The following is a 26,306-nucleotide window of genomic DNA, read 5'->3' on the forward strand; positions in this document are numbered from 1 at the left end:
TATCTTCTTTTTTTTATTTTTGAGGGCAAAAAGCGGAAATCAAAAGTACTTTCGGATTATTTTGCTCAGAAGAATACATATTAGGAAGGTAGTCTGTGGTTTTTAGCTTAGGTCATTACAAACGTATTACAGAACGTAACAAAATAGTCGTGTTTGGGAAAAAAAAAAGACCTGGTAAAAAAAAAAGACAAAGTAAAAAAAAGTTAAGTAAAAAAAGACAAAGTAAAAAAAAAAAAAAAAAAGAGTCTAGCAATAGAAAGTTCATTATTCAAATGAAAACAATAATTTAACAACAAATATACTTTATAGAAATGTAAATGTCTTTACATTATAAAATAATAATAAAATAAAGAAGCTCTGCTAACATTTTGTTACAAGGCAGTTATAATTAACAAATACATACAAAACTTTTTTGTTTATCAAATAAATATATTGCTTTATTATTTTTTATGCCAAATATTGTAAAAGAATATATGTTTTTTAAGCTTATACTAGTTCATTACTTACTTTATGTTTGCACATGGGTGTAATTTGCCATTAGCCATTAGCCATTAGAGATGTGAGCAATGGCAACTTTCTTTACCAAAAATAAATTTTCAGTAACAAGCAACAATATAAGTCTGTTATTCTTATAGTTTTATCGTATTGGAAAGAACAACTTTGCTCATGAGGTTCATGTTCGTCATCCGAATGTGTCCCATTAGGAATTCCTAATGTAAGAAAAAAAAAAGAAACCGACATTAGACTTGGTTGCTATTATTTTTTTTTATAAACTTACATTTGACCAGAACTTGAGCTTTCTTTTTTATCTTTTGTACCTTGAGCATCTAATGTGTTCCATGAAACAAAACCAGGGAGAAAAAAAAACCTGTTTTACTGCTGTAGTCCGTTAAGACCGAATTTTTTTAACCTAAAATAAAAAAAAAAAAAGAAAAAAATAATACTCTCCATGTTGAAGCTATAGCACTCGAGTAATAAAACTTGTTCAAGCAATGTATAAGTTATCTTTTGGGATATCATTAAATGTAAACTACATGAAAAGCAACAGTTTTTGACTTATATGTTCAGACAGTGAATAAGTGTAACATTGGTAAAAAAATAAGGCTACAAAAAAAAAGTACTTTTCTTTTTTCTTTCTTCTTCTTCTCTTTTTTATAAAAGGTAAGTTCTTAATATTATATATATTTCACTCCTGTTCTAATGGTACTTATACTTTAGTAAAATCGTATTTGTTGCTTTCTTAATGTTTTAAATGGTCTTTATAAAATCTCTTTCCCAGGATTATCATTGCTTCTTCTTTTACTTGTTGGTATAAGCTTGGCTGGTGTCTTTTTTTCTTTTCTTTTTCCTGGTTCATCTAAAGTAAGGTGCTATTACTTTACTACATGTACACAATAGCTAATAATTATTATAGATGCATGCTGCTTCCCTTTTCTTTACTTGTTGGTATATGCTTAGCTAGTCTTCTTCTGGCCTATCTAAAGAAAGGTACTATTACTTCTACTACGTATACTCGATAGCTAATAATTATTATAGATACGTGCTACTTTGTTTTGGCCTTTTACTATCTCTTTCTCACCCTTGCTTTGGTTCTTGAGTACTGATGTCTTTTGTTCTTTTGCTTTGAGTGTCCAAGTCCTTGCGTCCTTGAATCCTTGTGTCTTTGCATCCTTGAGCTTGGCCTTTTTTTTTTTTGTGAGAACTTCTTGAGTTTCACAAAATTAATTGATGTATTTTTAGATTGGATGATGCTATCGTGATGATATTAGGTAAGTCAAGTAAGCTTTAAAACACTACAAGCAAAGAAATACTGTATATTATTATTATTTTATTTAAATAAAAAAAAAAGCTATTTTTATAAAACAAATCCATATTTTTTTTTCTGTATATAAAGCAATATGAATGGTCGATAAAGAAGTATATAAAGCAATATGAGTGGTCGATAAAGAAGATTATAAGGCAATATGAGTGGTTTATAACGATCAAAAAGACAAATAAAGCATTGATTTGAAAAGTATCATTGGTCCCAATTTTTTTCTGACGTAGAAAAGACTATGAAAAGCAGCTACCAAGATAGACGTCCTCGCACATTAAGGATTAAATCTACTTAGAACTCTGAATTATCACTCCCGTCAGTATCTGCATTAGCAGGACGTAGAATAAATAATAGAATTATAGGCCCGTAAAGTATGGCTGATATCGTCGTCGGCATAAATATGCATTCAATCACAGATTCTGATATTGCTGAACATAAAAGCATATACCTAACAATTAACGATTCGCAGAGTTTGCACAATTATTTGCAGTGCCGCACTGCACCCAAACCCTATATTCTAAATTATTATACATCGGGTATTTTAACAGTGGAACATCGTGTAAAATAATACGAAATTGAATTTTCAGAATAGAGATGTAATTTTTGTACCAAAAAAAAGCTAGAAAAAAGTATATACTATATCTGTAAAGATATATATATGTTTACACTCTGCATACTGAATAAAATGAAATTGTATTTCTTGTAAAATTTTTTTTGTCTCTTTTGTACTACATGAATCCATGGCAACTTTCAAATTGGAAAAATGAAAAATTTTCAAAACCAGTGTATGATTTTTTAATTTCAACAAAGGCCAATAAAGTATATCTATTGGATTGTAAGCTCGGACATATAACTATTTGAGTTGCGACGTTCTCTTATCAAGCATACTGAATTTGCTATACTGCAAAAAAAGAAAAGTATGCTTAGTTTATGTACCCAAAAAAAAAGATAAAAAAAATTGTTTGTTTACACTGAAAAGATAAAGAACAACATTTCTTAAGTTGCGAAAGGGAACATAGGCTCAATGATTTTATCCAACGAAGAGTAAAATTAATTGATTACAATTGGAACAACAGAATATATCATAGGAAGTAATAAATGCAAATGTTAAATAAGAGATAAAATAAAAATGAACAAGGAAAAAAGAAAAAAAAAAAGAAATACAATTTTCCTTTTTTTGACCACAAGGAAAATAACTTCTACCACAGATGATAAGGCAATGTTTAAACGACTAAAGCTAAGCAGAAAATAAGGAGGAATGGGTTTGGTAGTCATTTTTATTTTTAACTGCAAAAAGAAACAATAATTATTAACATCAAACGAATTTACATGTTTTGAGATTCCTTATAGCAGAGACTATAAAAAAGAGCTATTGTTAATGAAATAAAATAGAACATCTTAAGAGATTTAGAAAAAAAAGTAATGTTGAAATTAGAGAATTGCAATGTCAGAATTACTTGCATGTGAAAAAAAGCAATGTTGGAATTACTTGCATGTTAAAAAAAAAGAATGTTAAAAATGACATTTCAAACGAATACCTACTTTTACAAATTGCCTTAAGTTGAACAAAGCCTACATACAGGATCCTTGTTTTATTCATAGAGTATACAAAGATTTACTTTGGGTTTTAGAAAGCGGTTTTAGAAATTGCACTGAAATTGGAAATGTTTTTTTTCAACCAAGAAAAAAAAAATCTAACTGAGATGTCAATTAGAAATGTGTTAATTCATTTACCTTTGTTTGCTAATTTCAATTTCTTATTCAATGTATCTATGCTAATTTATGTGCTTTTTGTCCCAACTTTAAGAATATCATCACTTTGTCTTTTTTCTTTTTCTTTTTCTTTTTCTTTTTTTTTTTTTTGTAAAGTAGTGCAGTTAAGTAAGCCAATCAATATAGTACTGAATATGACGGGAAAAGATTCAAATCTTTTAACAGAAAAGTTGAATTGATTTTACTCGATGAAAAATGTATTATTATTTAGTCGCAATTGTATGATGTCGTAATATAGCAACATCAATTGAAATTTGTTAAAGATTCTTATTCTTTGATTTTGGAGTTGTATATAAGGAGTTCATAAAGCGACATATCAATGCATAAAAACTGTTATTGTATTCATACAAAAAAATAAGTACTCATGAATAAATTTAATATCATTGATTTACAGTAAAACCATATCTCTATAAATAAATATGAGACTTCTGCAATAATTACCTTTGATCTGTTGTTCATATCGGTATTTTAAGAATCACATCGGGACCTGTTTTTAAGAACGGTACATCAATGTAATCCTATTTGATAAATATTGTTAAACCAATAAACAACTCACATCATCATTGATTGATTCGTCAAGAAGACAACATGTCATATTTATCCATTATCTTTCCTGAATCTTCCCATTCTCTTTGTATCATTATTTTAACCGATGAATAGAAATAGCGGTAAAAATTTACATATTCAAAAAGTATAAATAACATCAATTGTTGTTGTAAATCAAACAGTATATAATTAGTAACGCAAGTTCTTTATTGTATTTACAATGTACTCTTCAAGCCCATACAAATTCCATTGTTACTGCGCCCAATGCTCTGGAGGAGAAGCAGGCAAGTACCAATTTGTTACGCAATGGACTCTTGCTCGCCATAGAAAGAAAGAAGCTGTTAAAGGTTTGTTACTTACATTAAGATAGTTTTTTTGCTAACGCATCATATAAACAGGTGAATCAGAAATAATTCCAGAAGTTAACACCAATAATGAAGTGATTCCGTCAAGTGAAAATGATTCTGAGAATAATGGTGATGAAGACTTTTCTAATTGGCAAGTCATTGAAAATGATGAAGATGATGCCTCTAGTTGTATGGATGTTGTCGAATTCAATGTGCCCAAAGGTAAAAACCTTCTAGAATTGTTTTAATAAAATATAAAATACTTACTTTGTCAAACGTTTAGTTAAACTTGAAGGATTCCAAAGTGATGTTGTTGCTTTCATAGCAATTTTCTTGACGTATTTCCAGCTGTTTTTCATTTCTGAATATGCTGCGGAAATAGTTATGAAATTTGCTAATGATCTTGTTGTCCTCTTACATTACGAACCAATCTTCCCTACCAAGTTGGACACTCTTCGAAATGCTGTTGGAATTGACTATACCTACAAAGGTATGTTTCGCCTTGTTGTCTGTCCTGAATGCCATACCCTGTACCAGCCTGAAGAAGTACACTGTGATTCGAAGTGCACCTTTTCTGAATTTCGCATCACATGTAATGCCCCACTCTTCAAGCCTGCTACGATTGGTGCAAGCAAAATGTACGCCAACAAGGTCTCTGCATTCAATTCCATCAAGTATGCCTTGACTGTGATGTTCTCTCGACCAGGCTTTGAATCAGCAATAGAAGCATGGCGCTATCGTACTCGTCATAACAACACCATGTATGATATCTATGATGGTCAACTTTGGAATGAATTCAAAGATAGAGATGGTAATTTATTTACCAGTCAAGCTAGATCTCTTCTTTTTACGTTGAATGTCGATTGGTTTCAGTCATCCAAAAGAAACGTGTACTCTGTTGGTGCTATCTACTTGACAATAAATAACCTTCCAAGATCCATCAGATACAAAAAAGAAAATATCATCTTGGTTTGCGTTATTCCTGGTCCCAAAGAACCCAAGGACACACAAATCAACAACTATCTACAAGTTTTGGTAAATGATCTGAAGGAGCTCTACTATGGTGACTTTTTTACCTGTACAGCTGAATCTCCTAACGTGCCTGTTCAAGTTCGTGCTGCTCTGTTCTTGATTGCTTGTGATATTCCTGCTAGCCGAAAGGTTAGTGGGTTTACTTCATTCAATGCCACTGTACCTTGTAACAAGTGCTCAACAGCATTTCCTGCTCGTTATAATACTCATCTTCAACGTGATTTTTCTTTTGGTCTTGAAGATATTGATGCTTGGTCACTTCGTACCAATATTGAAAACCGTTATCATGCAAAAAATTGGAAAGAAGCAACCACCAAGAGAAAAAGAGTCGACTTGGAACAGAAGTTTGGTACTCGGTTCTCTGCCTTACATGATTTGGAATACCTTGATCTTGTTCGTTGTACTGCCATTGATCCAATGCATGGTCTTTTCCTTGGAACAGCAAAGAAAATGATTAAAATATGGCGTACAACCATTTGTGACCTTACCCATGAATTATACCTGACTGATGCTGACTTGAAAGAAATGCAAAAAGAAGCAAATGATATTATATTGCCAGCACAATACACGCCAATCAATCAGAAAATTGCCAGCGATTTCTCTGACTTAAAGGCTGATGAATGGAGAACCTGGTGTCTTGCTCTTTCTCCTCTTTTGCTCAAGTCTCGTCTTCCAGTCCGTCATAAAGAAAATTGGGCAAGGTTTGTACAGGCCTGTCATATCGTATGTCGTCCATGCATTACCCAAAATGAAGCCACGATAGCACACAAGCTATTCCATGAGTTTGTCCTTGGTGTTGCTGAATTGTATGGTCCAGAAATGGTTACTCCAAATATGCATCTTCATCTACATTTGAAGGACTCCATTCAAGACTTTGGTCCAATCTATGCATTTTGGTTGTATGGCTTTGAAAGACTTAATGGTGACATTAAGAAGATGACGGTAAACTACAAAACAGCATTCGAAGTTACATACATGAAGAAGTTCCTTTCTGTTGTACACTATGGTGACTACATCCGTAACTTACCACAAGGAATTAAACAGAATCCAGTGATGATGTCTTCCTTTGTCTATTTGTCACCAACGCCTTCTGATTCCCTTGTTGCTTCATCTGTTTCAACCAGCTTTGATTTCAGCTTATTTGTCAGTGCTCCTCTACGTTTGAATGATACCTTCACTGGTGCTGAAATTCTACCTCCTGATACACAAGCTTCTGCTAGACACAAAGTTAGTGTTACAGTAGGTCACAAAACTGCTGCAAGGAATTGCAAAATTCAGGTTTTACAGCTGGTTGTCCATGGGTACTGCACCAAACTATCTCAAACCTTGATTGTTTGTACCTCAATAGAAAGTGCATTTATTCGTCGATTATCGGATATGGGCAATGGTTATTGGTGGAATTTGAGATCGCTAAAGGTAGTATTATGAACATCCGACATTTTTTACTTGTTCACATATGTTTTAAATGACGAATTTTAATACGACCCAACCGGTTGCTATCATAATTTTTCACATTATTGACATGATTAGAATGATGCCAGTATATAAAAGCGCTTACAATTCCTTTATTTTAAATTTTATATTCCCTTATTTAAATTATTTCTCTTTTTTACCCTATCGTCAATCGCATGCCTAAACGGCTGTCAGAGGAGAAAATAAACGATTACAAACAGGCATTAACCGCATCCACATCAATGTATGATATTTCCAAGGAGCCTGGATTACATTAATCAACTGTTAGTAGATACTCTAGACGACTGTTTTCAAGTAGGACAGTAAATACAGGTGGTAGACCTACAGTAGTCTCCAAAGTGACGAAGCGGTTAATCAAAAGAAAAGTCATTGAATGGGTTCTAAAGGCCTCTAAAGAGGTGTACCGGGAGCTGGTTGGATTTGGCTATGATATCTCATACCAGTCAGAAATTAACGTACTGAAATCAATGGAGTTCCATTTTCTGATAGAAAAAAAGAAGCCATTCCAGACAAAAACGCATACGTAGCATCAGGATTAGGCAATGAGTGACTGACAGCAAACAGTGTACTTTAATGAGACCAAGCTCAGCGTATAGGGCTTTGATGATGCTGATCACTATTGGAAACGGCCAAGTGACCTTCTTCAACATCATGACCTGGATTTTGCAATCAATCACGGAGCTAGCAAAATGATGCCCTGGGGTTGTATAATCTCTGAAGGACCAGGATATGCTTGCTAAATTTACGATGGAAACTTGAACTCGGGTGTTTACCAGCATATTTTGAACACTACGCTTCGTGATACTATGAAGTACTACAATTTCGACTGGTCCAACATTTAGTTTTAGCATGATAATAACACAAAGCACAAGGCATAATCTACAATAGCCTAGTTATGTAGTCAGCAAGAGAGCTATGTTAACTATTGGCCAGCTTAGATCTCCGACTTAAATTCAATCGAGCACGTAGGACATCAATTGAAGTTGAAATTCAACTATTACGAATATACAGTGGGTGGAAAAATGGTTCCAATGTTTTTGATTTGCAACTTTAAAGCTTTATATCTTTGGAACTACAAATGGTAACGGCTCACAAAAACATGCATTTTGTAGCGCATTTACAGCTAATATTACTGAAAAAAAATTTTGCTTGTACTGTTACACAATCGGGAAAAAATTAAGATTAAATACAAAAACCAACATTGGAACCATTTTTCCACTACAACTGTAGATAAGTTTATTTGTTAATTGGTGGAGCTTCCACCGGAGTTTTTTTGGCTAATTATGAGTCATATTATTCCGAATATCGCCGAAAAAGCCTATGTGACTTATAAAATTAATTTATCCCCGGTCAAACATTTTTTTTCCTTTCTTTCTTTATATATCGAAGCTTTAAGGTACCACTACACATATGGTTCGCGCTCTCTCTAAAAACAAGCAAAAAAACATCAAATCGTTGGTTTTACAGAACAAGCCATATTCAGTGATGATGGAACGTATTCCAAACTTAAAAAAATCCACCTTAAGCAGATATGCCAACAAGTTTTCTCCTGGTAGAGTAACAGCAAACCCTGGTAGAAAGACTGTTTTAAGTGTTACCACCAAGCCTTATATACGTAAGCAGATTATTAATGGTACCCTCAAGACTGCGAAGGCTGTTCATAAGTATCTAGTATGCACTGGCCACACTATCAGTTACTCGGGCACCATTAAGGTTATGAAAAGCATGAACTTTCATGCTAAAATAAAGGTAAAAAAGCCTTTATTGACTAAGGTTCAGAAAGCAAGACGACTAGCATGGGCGGAAGAGCACAAAAACTGGACAAGCGATGACTGGAGACGTATGGTATTCAGTGACGAAACAAAAGCTAATGTTTACGGCTCAGATGGTTGCAAGTACTATTGGAGTCGACCTGATGATAAACTTCAACCCCATCATCTCGACTTAACAGTTAAAGAAGGGGGTGGTAGCATTATGGTATGGGGTTGTATTACCTATGACGGACCTGGTTATGCATGCTGGATTAGTGAAGACACAATGAAGGCTTCAGATTACGTGGGAATACTTGGTACAACTCTTATGGATAGCCTTGAGTACTATGGTTACCATCCTCAGGACATCTATTTTCAGCAGGATAACGATCCTAAACACACGTCTAAGCTAGCTAGGCAATGGTTCAAGGACAACAACTTCATGTGTGACCATACCTTCAACTGGCCTTCACAAAGTCCAGATCTAAACCCAATAGAGCACATCTGGCGCCACCTTAAGCTCAAGTTAAGTGCCTATGATACTAGGGCAAAATGCGTGCATGAATTATGGAATCGTGTTGAAAAAGAATGGTCTACTTTTACAGCAGAAGACTGTTGGAGATACATAGATAGTATGCCAGATCGTTGCAGGGCTGTAATTGCTGCGAAAGGCGGTCATACAAGATATTAATAAAATAATGCACATAGTGGAAAAATGGTTCCAATGTTGGTTTTTGTATTTAATCTTAATTTTTTCCCAATTGTGTAACAATACACGCAAAATTTTTTTTCAGTAATATTAGCTGTAAATGCGCTACAAAATGCATGTTTTTGTGAGCCGTTACCATTTGTAGTTCCAAAGATATAAAGCTTTAAAGTTGCAAATCAAAAACATTGGAACCATTTTTCCACCCACTGTATGATGGCACCATGAATTCAGAGGTGTACCAAGAAATCCTTGGTACAAGCCTTAAAGACACACTCGGGTACTATGGCCTAGATTGGAAATCATCCATTTTTCAGCATGACAACGACCCAAAACACCGATCAAAGTCAACAAAACAGTATATGGAAGATAACAGCATGTGTTATATTGATGACTGGCCATCCCAAAGTCCTGATTTGAATCCAATCGAGCATATATGGCACCATCTTAAGCTGAAGCTAAGTATGTACGAAAATAGAGCAAAAAGCATGCACGAACTGTGGCAGAGAGTGGAAAAAGAGTGGAATTCCTTTACTAAGGATCAATGCTTGAAGTATATTGACAGTATGCCAGAAAGAATACAAGATGTCATTGCTGAAAAGGGCGGATCAACTAGATATTAATAAAGTCAAAATACCTCACAAATAGACCGAGGTTAAGTATCTGTCTCCTAATAGATCTCAGCTAATGATCTGAGTTTAAAATTTTGGTACACAGTAGCATACATATGGGTGACTTTATATTTCAAATTTGAAATGATTGAGCCAATTTCTCATGGAATTACATCAAAAATAAGTAAAAATCATCATACGTTTGTGAGGTATTTTGACCCACTGTATACCCCAGGTCACCTTGACAAATGTCGAGAAATGGAAAAACGTCGTGACCATTACTTGAATAAAGATACGGGTTTTAGAGCACGCAAAGATGCACCCAAAAACTACACTGGTAATTTTTTCCAAAGGCGTAGATCATTTGAAGAGAAAATTCATAATGCGAATGATTCACGTATAACGGTTCATAATATTGAGAAGGTTGAGAAACAGACCACTACTGAACCAGAGATCATGCAAACACATCCTGCGGATGAGGTTATGAATGACCTCTTAAATGACGATGAAATCATTAGTCCGTTTCAAAAAGCGTTGAAACAAATTTGGGAGAAAAAGAAGCACAAGCAAGGTAATGTTCGTTGCTATAGTTTAAAAACAAAAGAGGAGACACATCCTACTATGCTTCAAAGCCCTTACTCATTACACACTCCTTTCTTATTGAACGATCATAGATTAATAGCTCTCGTCGACACAGGCGCAGATGTTTCTTTCATAAGTAAAAATGCTGTTAATAAATTGAAACTGCGTATTATCCCAGTTCATGGTTCATTACTGTTAGCAGATAAAGAAAAAACTGTTAAACGATTGGGTGTGACCGATAAATTAAATGTCGGATACAAAGGGCAAACTGTAGCTCATGAATTTGAGGTGTTAAATATGCATGATAAAGTAGACGCTATTTTCGGGAGGGATATTTTACCAAGTTTAGGAATTCACCTTGTTGGTGTTGCCACTAATTGGGATGATAACAAAGTCAAATTTGATGATTCTATTGAAGACTCAGAATACATTCCAAATGTTTCCAATGCTGGCACACCAGATGAACATGAAGCTTTACTACAAGCACTGCAATCTCACATTGATAAAAATCAACAGATTGATGTTCATTCCTTATGTAATCTACCAGAAGCGGTGGTAAAGTTAGACACTCCTCATGGAAAACATGCACATGTCCGGCAGTATCCTATTGCAAATAAGATGATGCCAATCTTTGATGAGGCTGTAAAAACATGGCTCGAGAACGGTATCATTGTACGTGCACCACCCTCACCATGGAACAGTCCAATCACATTTGCTCCAAAAAAGGATGCGAATGGTAATCCCACTGATTACAGACCATGTATTGATCCTCGTAAAATCAATGCCCTACTAGAGTCTGATAACTATCCATTGCCATTGATCGACGATATTTTTCATGATCTTGCGGGTTCTACAATTTTCACCTCACTCGATCTCAAAAGTGCATTTCATCGATTGCCCATTCGTAAATCAGATCAGGTCAAAACCACTTTTACTCACAGAAACAAACAATACATGTTTCGTTCAGCACCGTTTGGATTGAAACATGTCTCCAGTCATTTCATGCGCATCATGAACCTCATCCTCAGTGATCTATCCAATGTTCATGTATACGTGGATGATATTGTGATTGGCACTCCAGGTGATTCCATGGAAAAGCATTACCAAGCTGTCAGTGCAGTCATTGATAGACTCACTCAACATAACATGATCCTCAATCCTCAGAAATGTCACTTTGGCAAAAGAAGTGTTCATCTGTTGGGTTTCTGCATTTCTGAAAAAGGGAAAAGCTTGGATCCACGTAAATTGACAAATATTGCTGACTGGCCCCGTCCCAAAGCCGGCAGAGAAATGATGCAATGGCTAGGCACTGTTAATTACTTTCGTGCGCACATCCCTTGTGCTGCCACACTCACTGCTCCTCTAGATGCGTTACGAAATGTTGCATTCATAGATGATATTGATTGGACTCCTGAACTACAAGTTCACTTTCAAAGCATCAAAGACATATTATGTTCCAACGTTGTTTTGAGTCCATATGATCCTACCAAATCCCTTTATGTTGCCACTAACGCATCTAACACTGGAGTTGGTGCAGTTCTGTTCCAAAAATTTGACGAAAAACAGTCGGATGGACTCACTGTCACCACCATCAAATACCTCGGCTTCATGGCACGTTCTTTATCCCAATCTGAACGAAATTATTCTGTCACTCGGCGTGAACTCCTCGCTATTGTGTTTGCTTTGAAAAAGTTTCACAAATTTTTATATGGTCATCACTTTACCTTATATTCTGATCATCGAGCACTCACATACTTGTTCACGTCAGATGAACTCAACCCCATGATGGTGGGTTGGATGGACACATTATTGTCCTATGATTTTGACATCGTCCATATACCCGGTGTACAAAATGTTTTACCTGATGCTCTTTCACGTCTTTTTCCACCTGAAAAAGAACTGGCAGGGAGTGATTCTAATAACAGCACAGTAAAACACCAAAATCTTGCTTACAAACCAAATCTAAAAAAGGAACATGAATTAAAAATGAAAAAAGAGAACCGAAAAGTGTTCTATGTCCAAAGTCCTACCAAATTCAGTGACAAGGACTATATCACTCCACCATATGAGGATCGACAAGAGATTCTTGATGGAGTCCATAAATTCGGACACTTTGAAGCTGATCATATTGTAAAATCAATCCACAACCAAAACCTACATTGGCCAAATTTATTAGCTGATGCAGTAAATTATGTAAGCAAGTGCAATACCTGTCAGAAGTACAATATTGCTAAAAAGGGTTATAATCCTCATCGACCTGTCTACGCTTATGTTCCTGGGGATGCCTATGCTTTTGATTTAATTGGGCCTTTTCAATCCAGTAGCACCATGTATACATACGTGTTGATTCTAGTCGACATTTGCACCAGATTCTGCGTGTTGAAACCCCTAGTAGACAAAAAGGCAAAAACCGTTGCAGGTGCCATGGTTGATACATTTTCCTTACTCGGCTATCCCAGTCACTTTGTATGTAGCGATAACGGCTCTGAATTCAAAAATGAAATTTTAGAGAATCTGTTCAATGCAATGGGTATCGACAAAAGATACACCACTCCTTACCATCCCTCAGCAAATGGAGCTGCTGAACGTTACGTTCAATCTGCTAAAAAGATATTAGCAAAGTTCCTTGAAGGTGCCACCGAAGATTGGCATCATTACATTCCATCTGTACAGCTCATGATCAACAATAAGATCTCCACACGCTTGCAGACTACACCTTTTTCATTGATGTTTGCTCGCAACATAAATGACTTCATTGAATACAGGGATGATGCTGGTGAATTAAAAAAGAAGGAGTACATGCCGCACGATGAGTTGCTGAAAAGAATCGACTACATGTCGCAAGTTGTCTTCCCTGCTATACAGGATAGGACCGACCTTTACACCAAAAGGCAAAAGGAAAAAGCTGACAGCAAAAATCGTCAGTCCATATTCCCGGAAGGAAGTTACGTAATGGTGCGTGACAGAGAGCAGTACAATAGCCTCTCACCGGTCTACAAAGGCCCATATCGTGTTGTACGTCAAGCACAAGGTGGTGCTTATATACTTCGTGATGTTGACGAAACGCTCATGTCTCGAAATTATTCTCCAGAAGAATTAAAGCTCATTTCAGAGGATGAAATCATTCCAAAAGATGAATTGTACGAAATTGAGGCAATCATCAATCATAGAGGCGAACCTGGAAATAGAGAATATCTCGTACGCTGGAAAAACTACAGCAAAGACGATGATAGCTGGTTAACTGCTGAGGCATTTACTGATCCCGAGTCAATTAACATTTATTGGCGCAAACTGGGTAAATCCATAAATCAAAATGATGAAGTAGTAAAAAAGAAAAATAATGAGGCTGAAAAGAATAAAAAGCAAAAATTACCCTCAGACTACGCCCCTAGTAAATTACTGACTACGACAATTATGAATGAACAGTCAAAGTCTGGAACTATGTCGCACAATAGACAATCTCATAATATAAAAGAAAAAAAGAAAGCTCAATCCAAACATAATGGTAATGCTTTATCCAGATATCCCAAACGAAGACTACAACAAAGTCAAGAAGGCTTTGATCGAAAAACAGATCATCATGAAAGCTCCGTAAAAAATGCCGTGACTGCAAATAGTAATCTTAGGCACAGCAAGCGCATAAAGAGAAATTAGGTCACACAAAAATTTATAACTGTTCAAACACTTCCTATTCAACTTCCAAACGTTGATACCAACTGGTAGGGGGTGATGTCGTGTTTGGTCATTAATGATGTCTTTATTCATTATTTTATTATTGATCTCAGTCCAGCCTACGTCAGACTATACAATTAATAGTCAGACAATATAATCCAGGGTTCATTCTAAATTATTAGTTCCTTTCCTTTTTCTTACTTAATAAATAGTAGTTGTTAGCTATTGACTTCCTACTGTTTTCATATTATAAGTACCAAATATCTCAGTTTGTTGTTTATCTTGGATGGATTGATGGAACTCACTGCAAATAATCGTGCAAATTTGTTAACAGATATATTATCAATCTTGCGAAATGTCTTAGAATCGCGTGACATCGGGTAACTGATTGTTGATCGCACTGCCTCCTGTCTCTGCCACAAATCGTTTAAACCGTCGTTAATCTTTTGGTTAAGAGAAGTTACAAGATTTGTGGCAGAGACAGGAGTCTGCTGGTACATTTATTCGTTAACTGATCTCGCAAGACTCAACTTACATCAGTTATGTTATGGCTCCTGTTTATTATCCATTTGATATCTAATGGTGCTCGGCAGCGAATGATGCTTTTCAAATCAATGCTTTATTTGTCTTTTTGCTCTTTTCTAAACCACTCATATTGCTTTACGTACAGGTTTTATTGACCACTCATATTGCTTTATATACTTCTTTATTGACCACTCATATAGCTTATATACTTCTTTATTAACCATTCATATTGCAATAAATATTGCTTCATATATACAAAAAAAATTGGGATTTGCTTTATAAAAAGAGCTTTTTTTTTATTTAAATAAAATAATAATAACAATATATAGTATTTCTTTGCTCGTAGCGTTTTAAAAGTTTACTTGACTTACCTAATGTCATCAAAATAGCAGCATCTAATCTAAAAATACATCAATTAATCTCGTGGAACTCAAAAGGTTCTCACGAGAAAAAAAAAGCCAAGCTCAAGGATGCAAAGACACAAGGATTCAAAGATTCAAGGAAGCAAAGACTTGGACACCCAAATCAAAAGAAGAAAAGACATCAGTACTCAAAAACCAAAGCGAACACAGAAAAAAAGATAAAAAGATGCCAAAGCAAAGCAGAATTCATCTATAATAAACATTAGCGATCCTGTATGTATTGTAAAAATAATTGTACCTTTCTTTAGATAGACCAGAAAACTAGCTAAGCTTATACCAACAAATAAAGAAAAGGGAAGCAGTATGCATCTACAATAGTTATTAGCTATGGAGGATATGTAGTAAAAGTAATAATACCTTGCTTTAGATGGGCCAGGAAAAAAAAAGAAAAGAAGAAAAGAAGAAAAAACACGCCATCCAAGCTTGTGCCAACAAGTAAAAGAAGAAGCAACGGTAGTCTTGAGAAAGAGACTTTATAAAGAAAGCAAGAAATACGGTTTTACTAAAGTACAAGTACCATTAGAGCAGGAATGGAATGTATAAAATATTAAGAACTTACTTTTTATAAAAAAGAGAAGAAAAAAAAAAAAAAAAGAGAAGTGCTTTTTTTGTAGCCTTATTTTTACCAATGTTACACTTATTCACTGTCTATCTATGTTATAAATCAAATACAGTTGCTTTGCACGAAGATTACATTTAATGGTATCCCAAAAGATAACTTATACGTTGTTTGAACAAGTTTTATTACTTGAGTGCAATATCTTTAACATGGAGAGTATTCTTTTTTCTTTTTTTTCTTTTTTTTTTACTTGAAATAAAAAAAAAAAAAGAGTCGGCAACTTAACGCACTGTAGCAGTAAAACAGCTTTTTTTCCTCCCTGGTTTTGTTTCATGGAATACACTAGATGTTCAAGGTACAAAAGATAAAAAAGAAAGCTCAAGTTCTGGTCAAATGCAAGTTTATAAAAAAAAATAATAGCAACCAAGTCTAATGTTGGTTTTTTTTTTTTTTTTTTTTCTTACATTAAGAATTCCTAATGGGACACATTCGGATGACGAACATGAACCTCATGAGCAAAGTTGTTCTTTCCAACATGATGAAGCAATAAGAATAACAGACTTATATTGTTGCCTGTTGCTAAAAAGTTCTTTTTGGTAAAGAAAGTTGTCATTGCTAACATCTCTAATGGCTAATGGCTAATGGCTAATGGCAAATTACACCCATGTGCAAACATAAAGTAAGTAATGAGCGAGTATAAGCTTAAAAACATATATTTTTTTACAACATTTGTCATAAAAAATAATAAAGCAATCTATTTATTTGATAAGCAAAAAAGTTTTGTATGTATTTGTTAACTATAACTGCCTTGTAACAAAATGTTAGCAGAGCTTTATTTTTTATTCTTTTAGAATATACACGTATTCTTTTTCTATAATGTAAAGGTATTTGCATTTCTATGAAGTATAATTGTTGTTAGATTAGTGTTTTCATTTGAACAATGAACTTTCTATTGCTAGACTCGTTTTTTTTTACTTACTTTTTTTTTTACTTACTTTTTTTTTCACCAGGTCATTTTTTTTCCCAAACACGATTATTTTTTTACGTTTTGTAACACGTTTGTAATGATCTAAGCTAAAAACCACAGGCTGCCTTCCTAATATGTATTCTTCTGAACAAAATGCTTTTGATTTCCGCTTTTTGCCCTCAAAAATAAAAAAAGAAGACATCGGTCTTTCAACAGTAGAGGGGAACAGGCTTTCCAAAAAAAGATCATCTGTAAAAAAAACAGACACTTTTTTAAAACGTGAATAACTTTATGAATACTTACCCTACAAAAAAAACAAAAATACTGTTCAATTTCTTTATTTTTTTCGCACCTGGGTCTTTTTTCAAAATTCAAAAATGACCAATACAGCGAAAGTTAAAATTTTTCTCCAAAGGCCATAAATATCTGTTAACCAAAAAATGTTCAATCTTGCGATATGCTTTATCCAATTGGAACGATTATTTGCAGTGGTTAGCTGACAAAATGTGGTGTAATAATTAAATGTGCGAAAGAAGATCAACTGTGAAAAGCACCAACAGATAATATCAGATAGAGATAGACAGTATTAGCAGGTAAGTCAACTAGTTCTTCAAGACTTTGACTTAATACACAATAAATAAAATAATTTAAAGGTTAAAGAAAATGATACTTTATTTCATGAAAGTGTAAATGCTATTTATACTAATGGATATTCAAATATTGTCTAAGGGATATATTTCATTCTTTAATTTTTGCATTCTTTGCTTATGTCTAAGGTACAGCTGGTACAGGCGCGCCTTTTTCCTTTCCCGATTTGGTACTGTAGGTTTGAACTTCCGTTTGTTCGGTCGGTACCTGAATGGAAGGTTATATTCAATTTCTATTGGTTGATTTGACACTGCACATAATTGCTATATATAGAACAATATATTTGACAGAATATAATCAGATATTTCGAGTTTACGTCAATATATTTACAAATTTCATAAAATATATACTTCGTGTATTTTGCTCTAAATGTTAAGATATGTATGTGGAATACCGTGTTACTTTTGGTGACGCGCCGCTTCATTGTTCTTTCTACGATGATACACAAACATAACACCTTTCTATTGGACCTTACATGCTTGCGTTTTTCTTTGATACTACTCCTTTATTGGTTTATTGCCTTTAGTAATACTTCCTTATACGTCTATTTCTCTTGAATATTACTTCTTTACTGGCTTATTGCCTTTTCGCAATACTTTCTTATTGGCTTATTATGATTATATATAACTCTGGATGGCTTATAGTAGGAAATAAAATAGGCTTAAAATACGGTATTATTGGTTAAAAATTTAGTTTTATTCGTTTATTTTGGGGCTTTATCGTCATATTGATTATATATTATTGGTTCATTTGTTTATTAAAGATGATACAAAAAGGCGGGAAAAGGAACAAGGGATCGATGGGAATAATGAAACAACACCTTTAAACGGTAGATACCAAAATTTTTTTTTTTCAAAATTGCACTTACCTAGACCTCAGAAGCAGCAAACAATACAATATAGCAGACAAAACAGGCAAAACAAACAAATACAATGAAGCAGCATCAAAAGAGATCTGAAGCAAAAGAAAGATGAAGGCAGTAGACTAGGCAGTAGGAAAGTAGAATTGAAACTGAATAAAATAAAAGATTAATTACAGTGAAACATGATGTACCCGACTTTCTTACCTTAAACCTCTTTAAAAACTAGAAGACGATATCAAGGATTTCAAACAGCTTCAGAATCAAGCTTAGGAAACTAAATTTGAATGTTAATAAAGACAATGAAAATTTAGAAACTTACGTACCACATAAACAGATACAGAAAGGACCCAAGAACTTATAATAGCCATAAGTATATCTATGAATTTTTAATAAAGTACATTAGAAAAAAAATTTTTTTTAAAAAAAGAACAACTTACCTGGGATAACAAATCAAAAAAAGAAAGAAAGAAAAGAAAAGATTGATCTGAGACATCAATCCTTTTATAGGTTTTTTGATTTGTATAGAACTGAGTTTACAATTGAACGCAATAGTATTTAAGGTGTGTTCAACTTCAATGTTAAGTTTCTTTACTTTTTCTTCAAAGTACCTTATAACATTATGTCTGACCGTATTATCGAATTCAACCCTGCTCCTGTCAATGCTCGTGTCTCTAACTCTGCTGGGCAGCCAATTATTCTTCCTTCCCGTGCTGTTGTTCCTGAGTTTGTGTCAAGTGATGGTATTCTTGATAGCTTTGCCTATCCTAGACCTGGTTACCCCCCCCTATGGCCAATGTCCAGAAGCGAATGCGTGAAGCTGAAGATGTTGGACGTGATGAAGCTTCTCTTTCCTTCTCCATTTATCTGGATATGAGAAAGGAAATTGACACTTTGAAGGAGATGTTAAGAAAAGAGCAGGAAGAAAAGCGTGCCTTGCAAGTGGCATTTGCCAAGGTCAAAGAAGCCTACAGCGAGCTTGAACAAGAATCCAGCAAAAGTGCAAAACCAATTGCAACAGCGATTAAGGTAAGGTTATTAATAATTTAAATTTAAACAAGTGTAATAATTACTTTTTTTTTTTCTTTAATTTTAGGATGCTGTGAGGAATCATTACAATGATTTACCTCCGTCATCTAAGTACGATCTCAGCAATCCTCTAAAGTCTGTTGAGAATCAAAAAGTACTTAAGCTGTTGCAAGAGTATGTCAATAGCCATTATGCGTACAAGCATACCAATGGCCGCGATTTGCGGAAATACCTTGAAAGGCAGTATTATACCAAGAAAGCTGGTATGGCTGGAGAGGAGGTTGGTGTCGTCGACGAGTTCGTAAAGAAAAGAAAGGCTGCTAAAACGACTCGAAAAAACAACGTAAGGACAATAAAGGCTATTGCTATTTTATAATTGATTTTTTTTTAGAAAATCAAAACACGGAAAGCAATGTATGAGCAGCACAAGGATCAAGGCGTTTACAACAACTATCCGAACTGCGAGTACTTGCTTCAACAGCAGTACATGTCTGAAGAAGAAGACATGTATAATAGCGATACAATGGATAAGGTAGAGGAAGTTCTTCTGGAGCAAAATCCAGATAGAACAATTCCTTTTACCGAAAAGGAACGCATGTCTGTCTTGTGTACAAAAACCATTGATTATTTTGAAGTTCGTGTACCAAAGTACAGATCACCAGCAGTAAGTTTAATTAATATCTTTTTAAGCGCAATCCGCTCATTATCCAATATTTAGTGCACTGAATTCTTCAAGCTGTTGGATGATCAGATAGCAAGTGACAGGGCCAAGAGACAAAGGACTGGAACCAGCAACATTCAGTCTCTTCCTCGCATTCGAAGAAAATGTTCGCTGCCTGTTCCTGACTTCGTCAGAAAAGAAAATATACAGTAGGTCAAAAAACTGCTGCAAGGAATTGCAAAATTCCGGTTTTACAGCTGGTTTTCCATGGGTACTGCACCAAACTATCCCAAATTTTGACTGTTTGTACCTCAATGGAAAGTGCATTTATTCGTCGATTATCGGATATGGGCAATGGTTATTGGTGGAATTTGAGATCGCTAAAGGTAGTATTATGAACATCCGACAATTTTTACTTGTTCACATATGTTTTAAATGACGAATTTTAATACGACCCAACCGGTTGCTATCATAATTTTTCACATTCTTGACATGATTAGAATGTTGCCAGTATATAAAAGCGCTTACAATTCCTTTACTTTAAATTTTATATTTCCTTACTTAAATTATTTCTCTTTTTTACCTTATTACCAATCGCATGCCTAAACGACTGCCAGAAGGAAAAGTAGACGATCTCAAGCAAGCATTAACTGGATCCACATCAACGTACGATATTGCTAAAGAAATTGGAGTACATGAATCAACTGTCAGTAGATACTCTAGACGGTTGTTTCCAAATAGGACAAAAAGCATAGGTGGTAGACCTACAGTAGTCTCCAAAGTGACGAAGCGGTTAATAAAAAGAAAAGTCATTGAAGGGGTTTTAAAGACTGCCAAAGAGGTACACCGGGAGCTGGTTCAACTTGGCTACGATATCTCATACCAGTCAGCAATTAACGTACTGAAATCAATGGAGTTCCATTCTTCAATAAAAAAAAAGAAGCCGTTTTTGACAAAAGCTCATATGCAGCATCGATTAGAATGGGCCAAGAAGCATCAGGATTGGACAGTAGAAGAATGGCGAAAAGTCGTCTTTTCTGATGAAACCAAGATCAACGTATGGGGCTCTGATGGCTGTAAGTATTATTGGAAAAGACCAAATGATCCTCTTCAACCGCATCATCTAGAACTTACAGTCAAGCATGGAGCAGGCAAATTGATGATGTGGGGCTGTATAACTTCTGAAGGACCAGGATATGCTTGTCAAATTTACGATGGGAACATGAACGCGAATGTTTATCAGCATATATTGGACACTACGCTTCGTGATACTATGCAATACTACAATTTCAACTGGTCCAACGTTTACTTTCAGCATGATAATGATCCAAAGCACAAGGCAAAATCTACAATAGACTGGTTAGATAATCATCAAGTGCGGTATATTAGCGATTGGCCAGCTCAGAGTCCGGACTTAAATCCAATAGAACACGTATGGCATCAATTGAAGTTGAAGCTCAGCTGTTACGAACGTAGAGCAAAGAATACGGATGAGCTTTGGGAACGAGTGGAAAAAGTATGGAATGGCTTTGACAAAGATCTTTGCCAAAGGTATATCGATAGCATGCCGGCAAGAATTCAAGAGGTTATTAATAAAAAAGGAGGGTCAACTAAATATTAATAAATAAATTCATTCCGTCCAAATTTTCGTTTTTCCAAATTTTCAAATTGCGCATCTCATACTTCCTTCAATACTTATCCAATAGGGCTTAAACTCTTTCGGATTTCTCAAGACATGTAGAAGATTTACTATGTGGGAACAGAGGCAGTTTGTGCCATTGTAACAGGATGTGCGCTACAAAAACCAAGAAAAATGGATTCCTTGCAGCAGTTTTTTGACCTACTGTAACTGAAGAGAGTATCGCTTGGGCTTTTGGTTCTGAAATGCAGTTGGATGAAGACGACTTTCAGTTTTAAAAAAAATTATAAAATGAACAAAAAAAAAATAAAAAGAAATGCGGTGTTTGGATTTTTAAACTTTAAATTTTTTTTTTACTTTTACTTTTTTTATTTTACTTTCTTTTTTATTTTTTTTACTTTTTACAAACCAATGGTTTTTCTTGGGAGAGGTAAAAAGACAACATGATTATCAGGATAACCTTGCTTCATAGCAACACAAGTAAAGATACGCGATACTGGAAGAATACAGTCTGAACCAGCTGGTCGAAAAGAGTTGTGGTAGTACGCGGCACCAAGACATTCAAATCCTCGAAAAGGATGAAGAGGAGCGTTATACCAACGTACAAAAGCAAAGAGGTGTTCATCAAAAGCATTTGGGGCAAAGACCCGACCATTTGGAATTATAGTTTTCTTCATTTGAAGCTGATGGCTAAAATAATACTGAACTTCACCAATTCGCATCTCAGCCTCTTTTCCAGGAATAGTAGGATTACAAGCGACTTTAATATAGCAACCACGAGTAGTACGCGATGCTTTTGATCGATACGTTTGCCCAAGAATTTCGATTTCAGCGAAAACAGAAATACCGGGAAATACCATTGTAGACAAGTCATCGTGGTTTTCTGGAATAAGCGCACTTGCGAATGTTCGATCAGTATATACAAGTCTGTAAAAGGCAAGAAGGTAATCATAATGGGCTTGAGTCAATCTATTACAGTAGGTCACAAAACTGCTGCAAGGAATCCATTTTTCTTGGTTTTTGTAGCGCACATCCTGTTACAATGGCACAAACTGCCTCTGTTCCCACATAGTAAATCTTCTACATGTCTTGAGAAATCCGAAAGAGTTTAAGCCCTATTGGATAAGTATTGAAGGAAGTATGAGATGCGCAATTTGAAAATTTGGAAAAACGAAAATTTGAACGGAATGAACTTATTTATTAATATTTAGTTGGTCCTACTTTTCTATTAATAATCTCTTGAGTTCTTTCCGGAATGTTATCTACATGTCCTTGGCAAAGATCTTTATGGAAGTCATTTCATATTTCATCAACTCGTTCCCAAAACACATCCATGTTCTTTGCTCTACAGTAGCGGACAAAACTGGTGCACAAAACTTTTTTTCAGCTATAAGCTACCATTACTTGCTCATTACAGTTGCAATATCTATGAAACTATATCAGATAGAAGGCGTACTAAATGTTGCAAATTGTGCAAAGTTTAATCATTGCATTGCCAAAAATGAGGGAGAACCAAGCCTTTATTTATAAGAATAGATATTTTTAAAAAAAACCATAAAAGTGATTAAAACCTAAAAGTTCGTATAATTGCCTCGTCTTTTGATAACAGCAGCAATTCGTTTTGGCATGCTTTCATAGTATGGCTGCATATCACTTTCAGTAAAAGAGTTCCACTCTTTATCGATTCTTTTCCAGAGATCGTCTATGCTTCTTGGTGTGGTATCGTATTGAGACAGCTTTGACTTTAACTGTCGCCAAACATATTCAATAGGATTTAGATCGGGACTTTGTGGCGGCCAATCTTTTAATACCGATATCCCATTATCAGATAACCAGTTAGTGGTATGCCTTGACTTGTGCTTTGGGTCATTGTCATGTTGAAACAAAACATCACAATGTTTCAAACCATAATATGCTAGGCTTTCTTGATACGTAGTAGACAAAATATGGGTGTATAATTTTGAATTCATTGTGCCATCATATACTCGACAAGCATATCCTGGTCCTCGAGATGTAATACAGCCCCAAAGCATAACAGATCCGCCGCCATGCTTCATTGTTTGATTAACATGAAAGGATCGCCAAGGTTGATCGACTTGCTTCCAATAGTAGCGTATACCATCGGCACCCCAAACATTGATTTTGGTCTCATCGCTGAAGATCACAGACTTCCAGTCCTCCACAGTCCATGATACTTTGTCGCGACACCACTTCAATCGCTTTTTCTGGTTTGTATAGCTGATGAAAGGCTTGTACTTCTTAATTCCAGACTTGAAGCCTATCTTTCTAAGAAGCCTTCTGACCGACCGTTTGCTAATACTGTATCCTAAGGACCTCAAAAAGAGCTGAGCATCAGAATCTGTGCGTAAGAGTCCTTGTCGAAACTTTAGACGGATGATTGCATTAGTTATTTTTTTAACTACGACCGGTCGACCACCACGGTTACGAGCCTTGATGTTCTTTTCTTCCTTTCTTATCCTGTTGATCGTCCATTTAGAGACTCCTGTTGTTCTAGAAATATCCATTGTCGTACGACCTGAGCGTATTCCAGATTTCACAGCTTCTCTTTTATCGTTGCTGACTTTTTTGGGCATAGAGTGCTGGTACTTTGTTAAAATGGATAGGGTAAAAATAAGAAGTGAAATTCATAGAGAGATACAAATTAGGCAAGGGTTTATATATTTTTTAAAAGCTATTGGAATGCACTAGTGTATTATAAAATTTTACAGCAAACTAGAAAGAAATGGGTAGATTTGAAAGAAGGCTAGACAAGTACTACATTTTTGGCGAAAATTGAAATATTCAAAAAATCACTAAAAATGACCTTATTCCTGAAGGATGTCCGGCACAGTTCCGGTTTACCTAGCATAATGCATATTTTAGACTGCCTTTCAGATGGTATATGCCACAAATGTCGCAGACATATAGCGGAGATGCAATGCTGATTTTAATTTTTGTGCACCAGTTTTGTCCGCTACTGTATATTCGTAATAGTTGAATTTCAACTTCAATTGATGTCCTACGTGCTCGATTGAATTTAAGTCGGGGATCTAAGCTGGCCAATAGTTAACATAGCTCTCTTGGTGACTACATAACTAGGCTATTGTAGATTATGCCTTGTGCTTTGTGTTATTATCATGCTAAAACTAAATATTGGACCAGTCGAAATTGTAGTACTTCATAGTATCACGAAGCGTAGTGTTCAAAATATGCTGGTAAACACCCGAGTTCAAGTTTCCATCGTAAATTTAGCAAGCATATCCTGGTCCTTCAGAGATTATACAACCCCAGGGCATCATTTTGCTAGCTCCGTGATTGATTGCAAAATCCAGGTCATGATGTTGAAGAAGGTCACTTGGCCGTTTCCAATAGTGATCAGCATCATCAAAGCCCTATACGCTGAGCTTGGTCTCATTAAAGTACACTGTTTGCTGTCAGTCACTCATTGCCTAATCCTGATGCTCCTTGACCCGTTCTAACTGATGCTACGTATGCGTTTTTGTCTGGAATGGCTTCTTTTTTTCTATCAGAAAATGGAACTCCATTGATTTCAGTACGTTAATTTCTGACTGGTATGAGATATCATAGCCAAATCCAACCAGCTCCCGGTACACCTCTTTAGAAGCCTTTAGAACCCATTCCATGACTTTTCTTTTGATTAACCGCTTCGTCACTTTGGAGACTACTGTAGGTCTACCACCTGTGTTTACTGTCCTACTTGAAAACAGCCGTCTATGATGTATCCATCATTCATAACTCGATACGAAAACAGTATTAATAAGCTACATGATAAGATGCTGCGTAATTGCACGGTTAAACTATATTAAATCCAGGAACTAAATCACAGTCAGCCGCAGTCAATCATATACGAGTATTCTATGACAAATATAACAATAGAAGAACACGTAACCCTTATCTATTTGTCATCAGCTATATCATACTCATTAATTATTAATCCATGACATGAAATATTATCCGTGTATGAAAAGTATAAATAGAGTACAATTTTCTTATTAAATAAAACAATCTCTTTATCGAGTCTCGTCCTCTCTTGTTCCTTTTTATTCTTGGATAAATCAGTCTAGAGTATCTACTAACAGTTGATTAATGTAATCCAGGCTCCTTGGAAATATCATACATTGATGTGGATGCGGTTAATGCCTGTTTGTAATCGTTTATTTTCTCCTCTGACAGCCGTTTAGGCATGCGATTGACGATAGGGTAAAAAAGAGAAATAATTTAAATAAGGGAATATAAAATTTAAAATAAAGGAATTGTAAGCGCTTTTATATACTGGCATCATTCTAATCATGTCAATAATGTGAAAAATTATGATAGCAACCGGTTGGGTCGTATTAAAATTCGTCATTTAAAACATATGTGAACAAGTAAAAAATGTCGGATGTTCATAATACTACCTTTAGCGATCTCAAATTCCACCAATAACCATTGCCCATATCCGATAATCGACGAATAAATGCACTTTCTATTGAGGTACAAACAGTCAAGGTTTGAGATAGTTTGGTGCAGTACCCATGGACAACCAGCTGTAAAACCTGAATTTTGCAATTCCTTGCAGCAGTTTTGTGACCTACTGTATTATATTCCAGCAAGACAATGCTAGTATCCATACTGCCAAAAAAGTCTCTGAGTGGCTGGACAACAATAATATTACTGTATTAAGATGG

The 26,306-nt window shown here is 35.1% G+C and overlaps 8 protein-coding genes across 8 annotated transcripts; 5 read left to right on the forward strand and 3 right to left on the reverse strand.

Annotated features, from left to right (window-relative positions):
- Window positions 1-4,355: 4,355 nt before the first annotated feature.
- Window positions 4,356-6,942, forward strand: RO3G_13747 (uncharacterized protein; the record flags this gene model as incomplete). Its single annotated transcript, XM_067668331.1, has 3 exons — window positions 4,356-4,482; window positions 4,534-4,704; window positions 4,766-6,942. The coding sequence occupies 3 exons, from the start codon at window positions 4,356-4,358 to the stop codon at window positions 6,940-6,942; spliced, it is 2,475 nt and encodes an 824-aa protein (XP_067524432.1).
- A 1,455-nt stretch (window positions 6,943-8,397) lies between these two features.
- RO3G_13748 (uncharacterized protein) lies at window positions 8,398-9,429 on the forward strand (the record flags this gene model as incomplete). Its single annotated transcript, XM_067668332.1, has 1 exon — window positions 8,398-9,429. The coding sequence occupies one exon, from the start codon at window positions 8,398-8,400 to the stop codon at window positions 9,427-9,429; it is 1,032 nt and encodes a 343-aa protein (XP_067524433.1).
- A 770-nt stretch (window positions 9,430-10,199) lies between these two features.
- RO3G_13749 (uncharacterized protein) lies at window positions 10,200-14,232 on the forward strand (the record flags this gene model as incomplete). The annotated part of the gene is made up of 4 exons (XM_067668333.1): window positions 10,200-10,626; window positions 10,738-12,821; window positions 12,876-14,028; window positions 14,159-14,232. The coding sequence occupies 4 exons, from the start codon at window positions 10,200-10,202 to the stop codon at window positions 14,230-14,232; spliced, it is 3,738 nt and encodes a 1,245-aa protein (XP_067524434.1).
- Window positions 14,233-18,514: 4,282 nt separating this feature from the next.
- RO3G_13750 (uncharacterized protein) lies at window positions 18,515-18,785 on the reverse strand (the record flags this gene model as incomplete). The annotated part of the gene is made up of 3 exons (XM_067668334.1): window positions 18,515-18,566; window positions 18,612-18,668; window positions 18,730-18,785. 3 exons carry the CDS (start codon window positions 18,783-18,785, stop codon window positions 18,515-18,517), a joined length of 165 nt encoding a protein of 54 aa, XP_067524435.1.
- A 314-nt stretch (window positions 18,786-19,099) lies between these two features.
- RO3G_13751 (uncharacterized protein) lies at window positions 19,100-20,192 on the forward strand (the record flags this gene model as incomplete). The annotated part of the gene is made up of 4 exons (XM_067668335.1): window positions 19,100-19,318; window positions 19,386-19,619; window positions 19,710-19,982; window positions 20,037-20,192. 4 exons carry the CDS (start codon window positions 19,100-19,102, stop codon window positions 20,190-20,192), a joined length of 882 nt encoding a protein of 293 aa, XP_067524436.1.
- Window positions 20,193-20,943: 751 nt separating this feature from the next.
- Window positions 20,944-21,692, forward strand: RO3G_13752 (uncharacterized protein; the record flags this gene model as incomplete). The annotated part of the gene is made up of 2 exons (XM_067668336.1): window positions 20,944-21,530; window positions 21,686-21,692. 2 exons carry the CDS (start codon window positions 20,944-20,946, stop codon window positions 21,690-21,692), a joined length of 594 nt encoding a protein of 197 aa, XP_067524437.1.
- A 327-nt stretch (window positions 21,693-22,019) lies between these two features.
- RO3G_13753 (uncharacterized protein) lies at window positions 22,020-22,478 on the reverse strand (the record flags this gene model as incomplete). Its single annotated transcript, XM_067668337.1, has 1 exon — window positions 22,020-22,478. One exon carries the CDS (start codon window positions 22,476-22,478, stop codon window positions 22,020-22,022), a length of 459 nt encoding a protein of 152 aa, XP_067524438.1.
- Window positions 22,479-23,189: 711 nt separating this feature from the next.
- On the reverse strand, window positions 23,190-24,212 carry RO3G_13754 (uncharacterized protein; the record flags this gene model as incomplete). Its single annotated transcript, XM_067668338.1, has 1 exon — window positions 23,190-24,212. One exon carries the CDS (start codon window positions 24,210-24,212, stop codon window positions 23,190-23,192), a length of 1,023 nt encoding a protein of 340 aa, XP_067524439.1.
- Between the last annotated feature and the right edge of the window lie 2,094 nt (window positions 24,213-26,306).

Source organism: Rhizopus delemar, genomic scaffold (genome assembly GCF_000149305.1).
Source record: "Rhizopus delemar RA 99-880 supercont3.12 genomic scaffold, whole genome shotgun sequence".
NCBI lineage: Eukaryota > Fungi > Mucoromycota > Mucoromycetes > Mucorales > Rhizopodaceae > Rhizopus > Rhizopus delemar.